The 11,136-nt window shown below is 58.1% G+C and overlaps 3 protein-coding genes across 8 annotated transcripts in view; 1 reads left to right on the top strand and 2 right to left on the bottom strand.

Annotated features, from left to right (window-relative positions):
* LAMTOR4 (late endosomal/lysosomal adaptor, MAPK and MTOR activator 4) overlaps positions 1-11,136 on the top strand; it is a 52,453-nt gene that overhangs the window by 38,525 nt on the left and 2,792 nt on the right. For 2 of the 4 annotated variants that reach the window (XM_013995418.2, XM_021086208.1), the window contains exons 5-6: positions 3,738-3,820; positions 11,024-11,102. In XM_013995418.2, coding sequence (XP_013850872.1) covers positions 3,738-3,820; positions 11,024-11,102 — 162 coding nt within the window. Of the gene's footprint in view, positions 1-3,737; positions 3,821-5,932; positions 6,878-11,023; positions 11,103-11,136 lie in introns of those variants that run through there. The other 2 variants (XM_013995419.2, XM_013995420.2) reach the window with 2 other exon arrangements.
* C3H7orf43 (chromosome 3 C7orf43 homolog) lies at positions 200-4,876 on the bottom strand. Of its 2 annotated transcripts, XM_003124338.4 has the most exons (11): positions 3,954-4,868; positions 3,646-3,741; positions 3,423-3,552; positions 3,169-3,255; positions 2,893-3,013; positions 2,642-2,789; positions 2,432-2,514; positions 2,174-2,337; positions 1,480-1,634; positions 1,093-1,286; positions 200-980 (listed from the first exon to the last, which is right to left on the bottom strand). In XM_003124338.4, exons 1-11 carry the CDS (start codon positions 4,362-4,364, stop codon positions 827-829), a joined length of 1,743 nt encoding a protein of 580 aa, XP_003124386.1. In that variant the 5' UTR covers positions 4,365-4,868; the 3' UTR covers positions 200-826. The 2 variants fall into 2 exon arrangements, with proteins under 2 accessions (XP_003124386.1, XP_013850865.1); XM_013995411.2 differs by lacking the exon at positions 1,093-1,286 and having other exon boundaries at positions 3,954-4,876.
* Positions 5,047-10,948, bottom strand: GAL3ST4 (galactose-3-O-sulfotransferase 4). Of its 2 annotated transcripts, XM_013995412.2 has the most exons (5): positions 10,721-10,948; positions 9,703-9,776; positions 9,259-9,565; positions 8,773-9,076; positions 5,047-6,503 (listed from the first exon to the last, which is right to left on the bottom strand). In XM_013995412.2, exons 3-5 carry the CDS (start codon positions 9,381-9,383, stop codon positions 5,472-5,474), a joined length of 1,461 nt encoding a protein of 486 aa, XP_013850866.1. In that variant the 5' UTR covers positions 9,384-9,565; positions 9,703-9,776; positions 10,721-10,948; the 3' UTR covers positions 5,047-5,471. The 2 variants fall into 2 exon arrangements, with proteins under 2 accessions (XP_013850866.1, XP_005661947.1); XM_005661890.3 differs by lacking the exon at positions 9,703-9,776.

The raw sequence follows: 11,136 nt of genomic DNA on the forward strand, positions 1-11,136 counted from the left end.
GCATATTGGGGGCGGAGGGTCACACGCCATGTGTCTTCCACCTTCTAAGGGCCTCAGCCCAGAGGGCTGGGGTAAGGCCACCTCTAGGCATCTAACACTGAGAATCAGAAGGGAAAAATTGGTGGGAAGGGAGCTGTTTGGTGTACATGCTGAAGCCCCTGGGTCTCTGCTCCTGCCACCAACACACACACAACAGTCATTCTTCTCCCTCCTGAACAGGCGTTTAATAGACTTATTTCAGTTGGAAGCAGTAGTTGGAGAATAATTTATAGGAACAACAGAGAGAGCCCCCCCCCAAGAAAAAGAAAAACTGAAACACCAAAAACCCCCACACAACTTAAAGTGCTTCAGGCTGCAAACGTAAACATGAGGGCAAGGGGAGGCCACGTAGCTGGCTCCCCTGACCCGAGACAGGAGGGTCATGTCATTGTCAGGTCCCTTTTCCATCACCACCCTCTGATCTCAGCCCTGCGGGTGGGAAGGAGGGAGGGAATGTCAGAGGCGGGAAGACAACTTAAGAGGAATGAGGAAAACACTTTGTAAACTTAGAACCAGGGTACAAGGCGAGGGGCAGGGGAGCTCCCGGAGCCCTTGCCCTGGCCGAGGGGAGGGGCCAGCCCCCCCAGGAAGTCGGGGAAATACTGTTGGCGCCCCCCTGCAGCCATCCCCGCCCATTTCACAGCTTCTTCCCTGGTCCCTCATCAGCAGACACAGGCAGGCAGCCCTGAGGGCCTCTAAGGAGCTGGGAGGCATCCCCAGGAGGCCCAGCCTGGAGGGTGCACCCCCTTGGGGGCTGTCCATTTCCGGAAGTGCAGGAGGGAGGCAGCTACTTGACGGGCTCCACCACCAGGACCTTGCACTCGCGCTTGGCGATCTTGTCCAGAGAGAGCACAGCCTTGTCCGGGGGCAGGTAGAGGGGGCGGCCAACAGGGGAGGCCACGGGGGGCGTGATGGCCCTGCGCTCCATCACGCTGCCGGACCTGGGGGAAGGCAGAGGCTGCAGGCTCCGGTCGGACCCCAGGACCCCTTCCCGTGCCCTCGCCAATCCTGGCCTCTACCAAGCCCTCTGGCACCCCTCCTGCGGTTCTGTACCTCATGAGGTGGCTGCGGGAGGGCTGCTGGTGGGAGAAGGACTGAGATCGGCCCAGGCTCGCCTGGTGCCTCTCGACCAGATCCCGGACAGCGGGGCTGCTGGGGCTGCTCTTGCGAGACAGGGGCCGGGCTTCGGGCGGAGGGTGGGACACGCTGGCCGTGAACTGCAGCTTCAGTTTCATGTGCTGGCTCAGCTGGGGTGGGAGACGCAGATCAGCCATCTGGCTGGTCCTCCCTTCAGGTCGTTTTTCTGGCTTGCCAGGCCCAAGTCAGATCTAAATGCCCCCTTCCCTCTGCTCGGCTTTGTGGCACCACTCATTGTACTTCAGCTACAGAAGCTGGTGACCCAGGTGCCTCCCACCCGACCCTCTGCCTCACCCAGCCCACCTCAAAGAGCCCCGTCCTCAGAGCCTGGAAGGCCACACTGAAGGTGAGTGCGCTGCCCTTCCGGGAAAAGCCGAGGTTGTTGAGGGGCGTGTGGCAGACAACGGAGTCCAGGGCTGCCTGCATGGCCCGGCGCTCCTCTTCACACAGCTGCTTTCCTGGCGAGCAGAGACAGGGGCCGGGGACACATCTGTATGCTGTTGCTCAGTTCGCATAGTCTCATTTGATCCTCAGAGCCACTCTGTGAGGTGAACTGAGTATATGCTATTGGTCGCTGAATTTTAGAAACAACAATAGCTAATGCTTTGTATTGAGATCCATTCTAACCACTTCACGTACATTAACTCATTAAGTTGCCGTCACAGCCCCATGAGGTATTATTGTCTCCATTTAAAGATGAGAATCTTTAAAATGAGATGAGACTCTGAGGCTCAGAGAGGTTAAGTAACCTACCAAACGTCACACAGCTAGTAAATGGGAGAAGTAAAAGTCAAACATACCAGGGATTCCAGCCCCAATGTCAATGGCCTTAAAAATCACTCTGCCCTGTGGCCTCTCTAAACTCACCACTGTGACACTGTGGACACCACCCAAGAACAAGAGCCAAAGCAGCCTAAGTACAAGTCCCCGTACCTTCATGACTTCTTCCTTTCCCCTCCTCTCCTTGGGACCAGGTCCTAGCCTGGCAGCCACTTACCAGCCTGAGCATGCTCTGGGGTCCACACGAGCCTCACAGCAAGGAAGTCTTGGAGATTATTGAGCAGTGTGTAGGTGACAGTGAAACGCTCGTAAGTCCGAACAGGGGACTCACAAGAAGCAGTCATCACAAAGCACGGGCGGTCCAGGCGGATGCTGGGCAAGCTAGAAGCAGTGAGAGAGAGGGAAGCGGGATGTGTGTGTTTCCAAACAAAGATGAACAGGATGGTGCCGAGTGGGGGATGTCCCATTAACTCACCGGTAGTGGGTATAGATGCTCTGGGTAAAGGGCAGTTTCGGGGTGGACCACTGAACCACAGCAATCAGGGGTACTTCCAGGCCCTGCCAGAGGGACACAGGGAGATGTCACATGTCTCACAAGTCTCCTCTCTTCTTAGCCTCTTGGCCTTTCCCTCCTACGGCGTTTTCTCAGCCTTCCTCCTTGAACCCATCAGTCCCTTATACTCACCTCTTTGGCCCCTGGAGGGGGCTGCTCACCCCCTCTCAGCTGAAACAGGAAGTTGTGTTCCTCCAGGGCACTAAGCGGGCAGGGGAAGCAGCCAGAGGTACCAGGGAGCCGGCAGAAGGAGCCCATGGAGACTTCCCCAGATTGGTGACTAGTTCAGAAGAAAGGGGTCAGAGCTCGATCTGTCCACGCCAGGGCTCTCCGCCCTGCCCCATCCCCACCACCTCGTGGCCCTGCCCCTTCCAGGACCTCACCAGACATTGTCCACCAGCAGCACAGAGCCATCGGGCATGACAGGTAGATAACTGGCATTGAAGTTTGGGAGAATGCGGATATCCCAGATGGAAATTTCCTCCTGGGAGGAGCTGTTCAGCACTGTAGAAGGCAACCAGCTCGGCTCAGAGGGCCTGGACCCATTGGACCCCACCTTTTCCTCCTTAAAATGGACACCCCCCTCCACCGGCCAGAGTGACCGTTACCCAGTCGGTGCCCTGGCTGCTACCCAAGACCTGAGCCACCAATCTGCTTACCCTTGAGCACAGTCAAGTGTTTTCCAGCCACAGTGAACTGGCGGCATTTCAGAACCGGAGGGGGCAGCAGAGTCAGCAGGGTGCTCACTGCAGGAGAGGGCGGAGGCAAGGGATGGCGGACTGGGCACACCTCACCTCCATCCCACAGTTCTAATCTTCCTCTTCTCCCGGGATTGGGCACTTGGCAGTAGCTCCCCTCCACTGTCCCCCAAATTCCAGGCTCCCACATTTCCTCTCTGCACTCTCCTCCCCACCTTGGGCCTTGAAAGCGCTCTGCTCGCCCCGGAAGGTCTCCCCAGGAGATCGGGTCTGCAGCAGGCGCAGGTAGCCTTGATCTCTGACCTCTGGTGCCTCAACCTCCCGCTTCCACACGGTCACTACAATCTGAGCACAGGGGACACAGGACCACAGTCGAGAGGAGAGACACAGGCCAGTTGTCTGAAATAAGGAAACAGCTCTACCCCTTGCCAGTATTACCTTGGCCTTAGGTGTCCCTGGGGGCAGTCTGTCCAGTGAAACGGTGAGTGGGAAGATGACCTCATCTGTGGACACAATTGGTTCCTCCACAGGCAGCTGGGTGGTGAAAGAGGTGAAGAGGTCAGGAGAGTCAGAGGCAGCCCGCGGCGCCAGCGTCCCCTTTAAGATCTGCCCGGTACGTGGTTCTTGCCCTCCCCTCTCCTCATCCGTCATTCTCTTCCCGCTACGGGCTTCCCTCTCCCCTCCGGGTCTTTGGAGCCCAGCACACCGCCCCTCCACCCTCTGCCGTGTCACCCCGAGCTCCTCACCGTGGTCGCTCCCCCTGAGGTAGCAGGGCCCGGGCCATGGGTGAGGAGGGGGCTGCAGCCTCGAAACACCCCCCCACCGCCGGGATCCCCGCCCCCCGGGGGTTCGGGATCCTGATCTCCGGAGCCGCCGCCCCCAGGAGCCCCGCCTCCGGCGCTGACTGAGGCCAGGGCGGCCAGGGCGGTCGCCAGTTCTGCCCAGGCCCCTCGCGAGCCCAAGCCCGGGCCGCCCCCAGCGCCGGACCCCGCGCCGCCCCGGCAGCGCAGCACCAGCAGGAAGCGGACAGTCTCCCCCAGGTAGAGGTGGTTGCGCCGGGGCAGCGCCCGGTACCGGCCCGGGTCGCCAGCCAGCTCGGCGCGGGGCGGCAGCGGCACGGCGGGGAAGTACATCGAGTAGTCGCACTGGGACTCCATGGGCTGCGAGGACAGCGCGGGCCAGGGGCGAGGTGGGGCCGGAGGAGGCCGAGGGGGCCGACGGGGTGGGCCCGGGGAGCCCCGACCCCCGACGGGTGCTGCGCGCGGCCGGGCCGGCCCGAGAAACCGACCGGGACCGGGAACCGGGACAACGAACCCGGAACCGACACCCCGCGGGGGCCGGAACCGGGGTGCAGGGCCGAATGACTGGCGAGAAACCGGAAGCGGAAGGGAAGGGGCGTGGCCTCCGAGGCCCCGGAATTTGTGGGTGACCGGACCGTGAAGGAGAGGGGCGGGGTGCGGCTGGGGTTAGGCTGCGGGAGGAAGGGTTTAGGAGATACTGCAAACAGACTTCTTAAAGAAGAACTGCTAGGAGTTCCCTTTGTGGCTCAGGAGAAACAAACCCGACTATATCCATGAGGATGCGGTTTTCATCCCTGGGCCCGCTCAGTGGGTTAAGGATGTGGCTTTGCCAGCTGCGGTGTATTGGGATCTGGCATTGCTGTGGCTGTGGTGTAGGCCGGCAGCTGCAGCTCCAATTCGACCCCTAGCCGGGGAACTTCCACATGTTGTACCTGCGGCCCTAACCCCCCCCCCCAAAATGTTAAAAGAACCCCCTCCTATCCCGTTTCTCTTAGGAAGATGCTCCATCCCCTTCCCTTTCCACCCTACATAGAGCAGGTCGAAGTTCCAAATTATTTATTCATTCAACAAACATTTCATGGTGAAATGAGCATAGCCCAGTAACAAATATTTCATATAGAAATGGACTCATTATTCCAGTCCTTTGGGTTCCAAGCTTTCTCTGACATACTCCAAGGTTTGCTCCTCCAGGGCACCTCTGAGAGTGCTACTTGGAACTGCAGTGTGTGGGGGTCGTGCTGGAAAGAGGAAGGGGCCGAAAGGGGGAGGGAGGAGGTTACTGGTAGGACTGGGATTCCTCTGCACAGGCAGTAGGTCATGGAGACCAGTCCATGCAAAGTTCCACTGGTCCTCTAGGGAGCAGATATGCTTTCTGAGGGAAACAGGGCATTTGACTGCCCCACACTCATCACATGTGCCCTGTGGCTTGGCGGCTCTTCAGCTTAAGATGTAGTGGTCTGATGCCTAGGGAGAGGATAGCCTTGAATTTTTAAGGGGCAGAGAGACTGTTGGGGGAAACTGCTTGGCATCCAGCTTGTCCTTGTACTGTAGCTCAGGGGTAGCCAGGCGCTCACACTCTTCCTGGTCCTGGAGGCTCAGTCCACTCCGAAGCACGTAGCCCAGAACCTTTCCTGACCCAAACTGGAAAGGGCGGAACCGCCGGTCTGTGATGTATTTGGGGTCTAAAGCCTCACCCCCCACAAGACAATGTTTAGCCAGGGCCTCTCGGCGAGCCCGGAGCTCCGCCACAGCACTGTCCAGCCGGCTCTGGCCGTATTGCTTTATCCGTTCCCACAGACTGTGGTTGAAGTGGACATAGAGAGCCCAGTCTAGATTGTTCCAGGCCCGGGCCCGTGCAGTCAGCTGCCTGTCCTCAGCAGTCAGCCCATCGTCACTGACAGCACTTCCACTCTGCCTGCCTCCAGCCTGGGCGTTGTGCATGAAGCCCACCACGTCATCTAGCCCCCAGCACAGGGCATCTGCCAACAGGACCAGTGACTCATCGAAGTACTCAGCCACCAAGACCAAGTCAAAGACAGAGTCCAGCCAGGCCAGACTCCACTGGATGAAGGATGAAGATCCCAAATCTGAAGAAGCAGGGCTGGATGTCCTACTGTGACCGTCAGCAAGGGTGGGAACAGGATGGAAGAGAGCGTTAGGATCCAGGGTGTGGGCTGGAGGGCCAGCACCAGAAGGCAAGACACGCAGCTGTGGGGCCTTGGGGTCTCTGGGGGGGCGAGGATTCCCTCTTTTGGTCCTCATCTCTGGAGGGAAGGGGAGGCCAAAGTCAAACCATAGCAAGTTGCGCGCATAGTGGTCTCCACGGGCCCCTGGCCGGTAGAAGGCTCGAGGATTGGCCAGGAAGGCAGCCAAGGAGGGTGCTTTGCGGAAAGCCGATGAGGTGGATTTATAGTAGGAGAAGGCAGAGCGGGTCAGAGCTGCTGGGTCTCGAACAATGGAAAAGAAGAAGCTGTCAGAAGGCATGACCTGAAGTACCTGCAGAGGAGAGAAAACAGACTTAGGGAGAGAGAACTAGGCCAGGAACAAACTAAGAGCAAACCCAGTGCCTGCTGAACCCCCAGCCTCTTCCAGCCTCCTTCTGACAGCTCTGCTGGGAACCTCTCAGCTTCCTTCACTAGCTGCACAGATCTTGGGTAAGGCACTTGACATCTCTGAGACTCAGTTTGCTCATCTGCAAAAGGGGAGCCATCCTACCTTCCTTGCAGAGGTATGCGATTGCAGAGATTACATGAGGTAAGGATGTGAAGGAGCCTGGAACGTGGGAAGCTCCTGGAGAACATTAATTTCCTTGGGCCTTTCTGTCTGCCTTGGTCAGTAAAACCTCTGGGAATTAAACTCTGTGTTCAGTTCGTCAATGAAAACCTATTAAGTGCCTACCCTGGGACTCTTGGTCACAGCTCCAAGAAAGGAATCGGCCTCAGACCTCCTCAGGGGGATCACGGGCAGCAAATAGGGAGGAGAGGGGACAACCATAATGCTGTCTCGGGGGCAGGCCAAGCCCAGGATGGCCGAAAGATGGGTCACTTGGGGGGTTCCTTCACATCTTGGAGAGCAAGAGACACCCCTGGAATGGATGTTGGGGAGCCATGGCCACTTGGTTGGGTGCCGCTCTGAGGCCTGGGACATGTGATCTCACTTCTGGGCAAGAGGGAAGGAGGGAATTGGGCTGAGCCACGCCCTAACATGTTCCTGCAGGCAGGTCCACATCAGAACCCAGCTCTGGGGCTCCCTAAAGAGTTTCTGCCTCGGAAGGTCACAGCTGTCATTGAACCTGACTTCCTGACAAGTCCTCCAATCTGCTCTGCAGATGTGGGCATGGCCGCAGGGCAGAATCCACAAACTGTGTGTCTCTTTGAAGGCATAGGGGAGCGGTGCAGAGAACAGGCTGTGGCATCAGCTGGACCTGGAATAAACTCCCAATTCAGCCATTTACCAATGGTGTACCTTTGAGCAGGTCATTGAACTTCTCAGAGCCTTCATTCCTCCATCCGTAAGTCTGGGTTAACACTTACCTTGAAGAATGTGGAAGAGCAGGGAACATGGGAGATGTTCAGTGAATGGTGGTACCAATGAAGGACATGATCGTAAACTCCAGAGAATCCTGCATCGGTGATCGCTAGCCTCACCTCACCCCCAACAGTGCCCCTTGCTGCCAGTTCGATCATATTCATGGGCTCAGCTGCTTTCTCCAGCTTCAACAGGACTGTCTTTGCAGCCACCGCTGGAGCTCTACCACCTACACACACACACACACACCCCCGTCTCACCACCACATCTTTGAGATATTCTGCTCTAAGACTGCCTAATACTTTCCTTCCTACAAAGTCATGTTCCCTCTTTCCTGTAAAACTCACCACTCCAGAAAGCCCCACTTGTTTTGATGAATATCCTCTCCACAGTTCCAGATACAAACACACACACACACACACACACACACACACACACACACACACACACACACACACACACACATATCGCAGAAGGTGCTTTGACCTTGGAGCAGCTGGGCCTGGGTTCAAATCCCAGCTCTGCCACTTTCTGTTCACAGAGGCCAGTCACAGCCTCTCTGAGATTTGCTCTCCTCATCTGTGTCGTGGAGACTTATAAGCCCTCCAGGCAAGGTGGTGTTGCGATGACTACCCAGCACACATGACGTTTTCCATGAAAGTCCTCTCCTTGCCTGTGTTTTCATCTGCACATGGATTTTCTTCCTCCAGGAGCTCTCAGGCTCCCATGTGTGTGGAGGACATGAGAGTGGGTGCACTCATCTCCCCTGTTAGAACTGAGGCTCTCCACTGGGACTGGGCTAGGGCTTGCCATATAGCTGACCTCAAAATCTGGCAGACATGGTGAGGGGAGTGAGATGAAGACTGGTCGGAAGGCAGCGACTGAGCAGGGGCCCTGTTAGTCTCAGTGGAAGGTGCCAGGAAGGGGGCACCTGGAGGCAGAGTTTCAGGGGGGTGGGATCAGGGTTGGTGGGGCACTGATGATAGATTGGTCCAGGAAAGATACTGGAGTAAACTCTAGGTGGGAGAGGGCAGAACTTCAGCTGCCAGAAAACTAAGCAAGAGACACCAGAAGAGAGGGGAACAGGACTCTCACCTTTGTGGCACCCACACCCAACTCTTGGGGAGGAGGTTGCTTGGGGAGTCCCCAGGCCTGGGCCTCCTCCCCTGGTGGTCCTGGCCATGCAGCCCGGAGCCCATTTCTCCCCAGTCCCACCCACCCCGTCTCCACCCCTCACCTCTTTCAGGTTGAACCTCATGTGATGACAGAGGATGTGGAAGGGGGGCTGGGTGCCTCCACCCTGAGGGCGATAGCCTTTGACCCGAGAGGCCTCGAAAAGTCTTGGATAACCAAACTGGTAGCGGGCAGGGAGGGCGAAGCGCAGCCCGTGCCGGTCCCCGTAGCGATGCAGCAGGCTCAGCACAGAGCTGCTCCCGGATTTATGAGTCTTGAGGAACACGAGTCGCTGTCGTGGTGAGCAGGATGGAAGAGCTAGTCCCGGGGATGGAGCCCAGGACTGTCGGAGCTGCAGCCCCGGGAGCCTGGGAAGAGACAGGAGGGGAAGTGTCCTGTCCCTCGGCAACAGGTGCATGGGTGTCTGTGCAGTAAGGACAGAGGACGTGGAGCATCCTCTGAGTCCCCAAGGGTCGCAGCCCTAGGTGGATGGGGAGGAGCACGTGGGGGGGGGCATCTGCAGGGGCATTAAGACAAGATGAGAACTCACCTCCTCTGGAAGGGACCCCCCCAGAACTGGAGGGCAAATCCGATGGTCATGAAGACTCCCAGAGCCACCCCCAGGCTCCGGGGCCCCCAGAGGCGCATGGTCCTGGTAGAAGACAGATGGCCCATGTGGCACCGGGAAGGGTGATGCTATTGAGGGACAGGGACAGGCACAGAAGCAGAGACAGCTTGAGACAGCCGTGCGGACGCAGAAGGCGCCGGTTCGAGATCGGGGGGTCATTCCCCAGATCTGCTCGCAGCCCCGGTTGAGTCTGCCCCCTGAGTTAGCAGATTTTTGCCTCTGTCAGCGTCTAGAAGGGAAATGAGGGGGAAGAAGGGGAGTCTAAGGAGAGGGTAGAGCTAGCTCTCCTGCTGCTACTGCAGCTGAAACTTCATTTCGGGTGGGAGGGGCAGCGGGGCAGTATGTGTCGGGGAGGTGCCTCTCTACCCTCGGGTCTTCTAGGTGCCCCGCAACTGCTCCTCTAGGTGCCGTCAGCCTCCAGCGCCCACCGACAGTTTGTCCTGAGCATCGGGGATTTAGAAGAAAAGGGGAAAGTTCAGCCCAGTCGGCTCATACCAGTGAGGTAGGGCCATTACCAGTCCCCCGGCCGCCTCCTCAGCCCCCGTCTGTGATAAGCTGGGATGAAGAGCCCCATTCTGAGGCTGAGAGCGGGAGCCATGAGGAGGGAATGAGGGCCCGACAAGACACAAGACACCGGCTTAGGAACCCGGGGAGGTGAGACTGCTGGAGCGACTTTGTAAAGAGTAAGAGTCGACCATCTCGGCCAAGCTCAGGCATCCTCTCTCTCTCAGCGCTCGGCAGACCCCAGTCTGTGAGAGGGGTGGGGGCTGGTGGTGTAGGGTTGCTTATGAAGCCCAGATCCCGGACCCACTCCCGTTCCCATTTCCCACCCCCATCAGTGCACCCAGAGGGGATTGAGCGGGTGGGGCTGGAGGAGGCCGGGGGGGGGGGCGGGGGGGACCTCTGCGCCACAAAGATAACTAGAGAAAAACGCAAACGCTGAGCTTTGGAATTCCTTCCCAGGCCCCAGCTTCTCAATCAACCAGGAGCCCAGACTTGACCCTTCAAATTACAATGCACAGCCATGGGCCACAGCCCCTCCAACAAGCCCCGAGAACCCTCTTCCAGGACGAGCCCAGAGTGACCCCAGGCGGAGAACCCACACTTGCTACCCAGAGACCCGCCCCCTCTGGCATCATCCCCCAGCCCAGCCCCCAGGATCCAGCCCCGCACTGGACTCCCCTCTGTATCCAGATTTCTTCTTATCCTTCCATCCATCTCTGTCTCCTCCCATTACCCCCATTCCAGCCCGCTGTCCCCTCCAGCGTTGGTGACTGCTCAGTCTGTCTCCAGCCCTGGGCTGGCTCCCACCAGGATTCTTTCCCATAAATTCTAGAGATCCTCCCTCCACTGGCCTCGGCCTCGGCTTCACTTGCCCACTCACCAGGCCACCTGAGGAGCAGCAGGGAAATCAGGGTCTCGTCCTCCCGCCTGCCCCAGCCACCGCCCGATTCCTCGCTCGGCTCAACTCTCCCCATAAACTTTCTCGGCGCCCAAGCTCCTCCCCCTCCCTCCCTTTGTCCCGCCAGTCTCTGTAGCTGATTCAGCTTTGATCGCGTCCCTGGGTCTCTCCCTCCCTGCATCTTTCCCTCGCTGTCAGGACACTCAGCCTGCCCTTGCAAGACACCATTTCCACCCTCCCTTCACACTCAGGAATCCATTGTACCTTTCCCTCTGCCTTCTGCAGGACAAAAGACTCATTCAGGCGACCGAAAGAAAGAAGGAGAAAGTTATCAGACAAGAATTGAAAGCAGGATGTGAACAAGGTAACCTGAGGCCGATACGGAGAACAGGGGCTGC

Source organism: Sus scrofa, chromosome 3 (assembly GCF_000003025.6).
Source record: "Sus scrofa isolate TJ Tabasco breed Duroc chromosome 3, Sscrofa11.1, whole genome shotgun sequence".
In the NCBI taxonomy this organism is placed as follows: Eukaryota; Metazoa; Chordata; class Mammalia; order Artiodactyla; family Suidae; genus Sus; species Sus scrofa.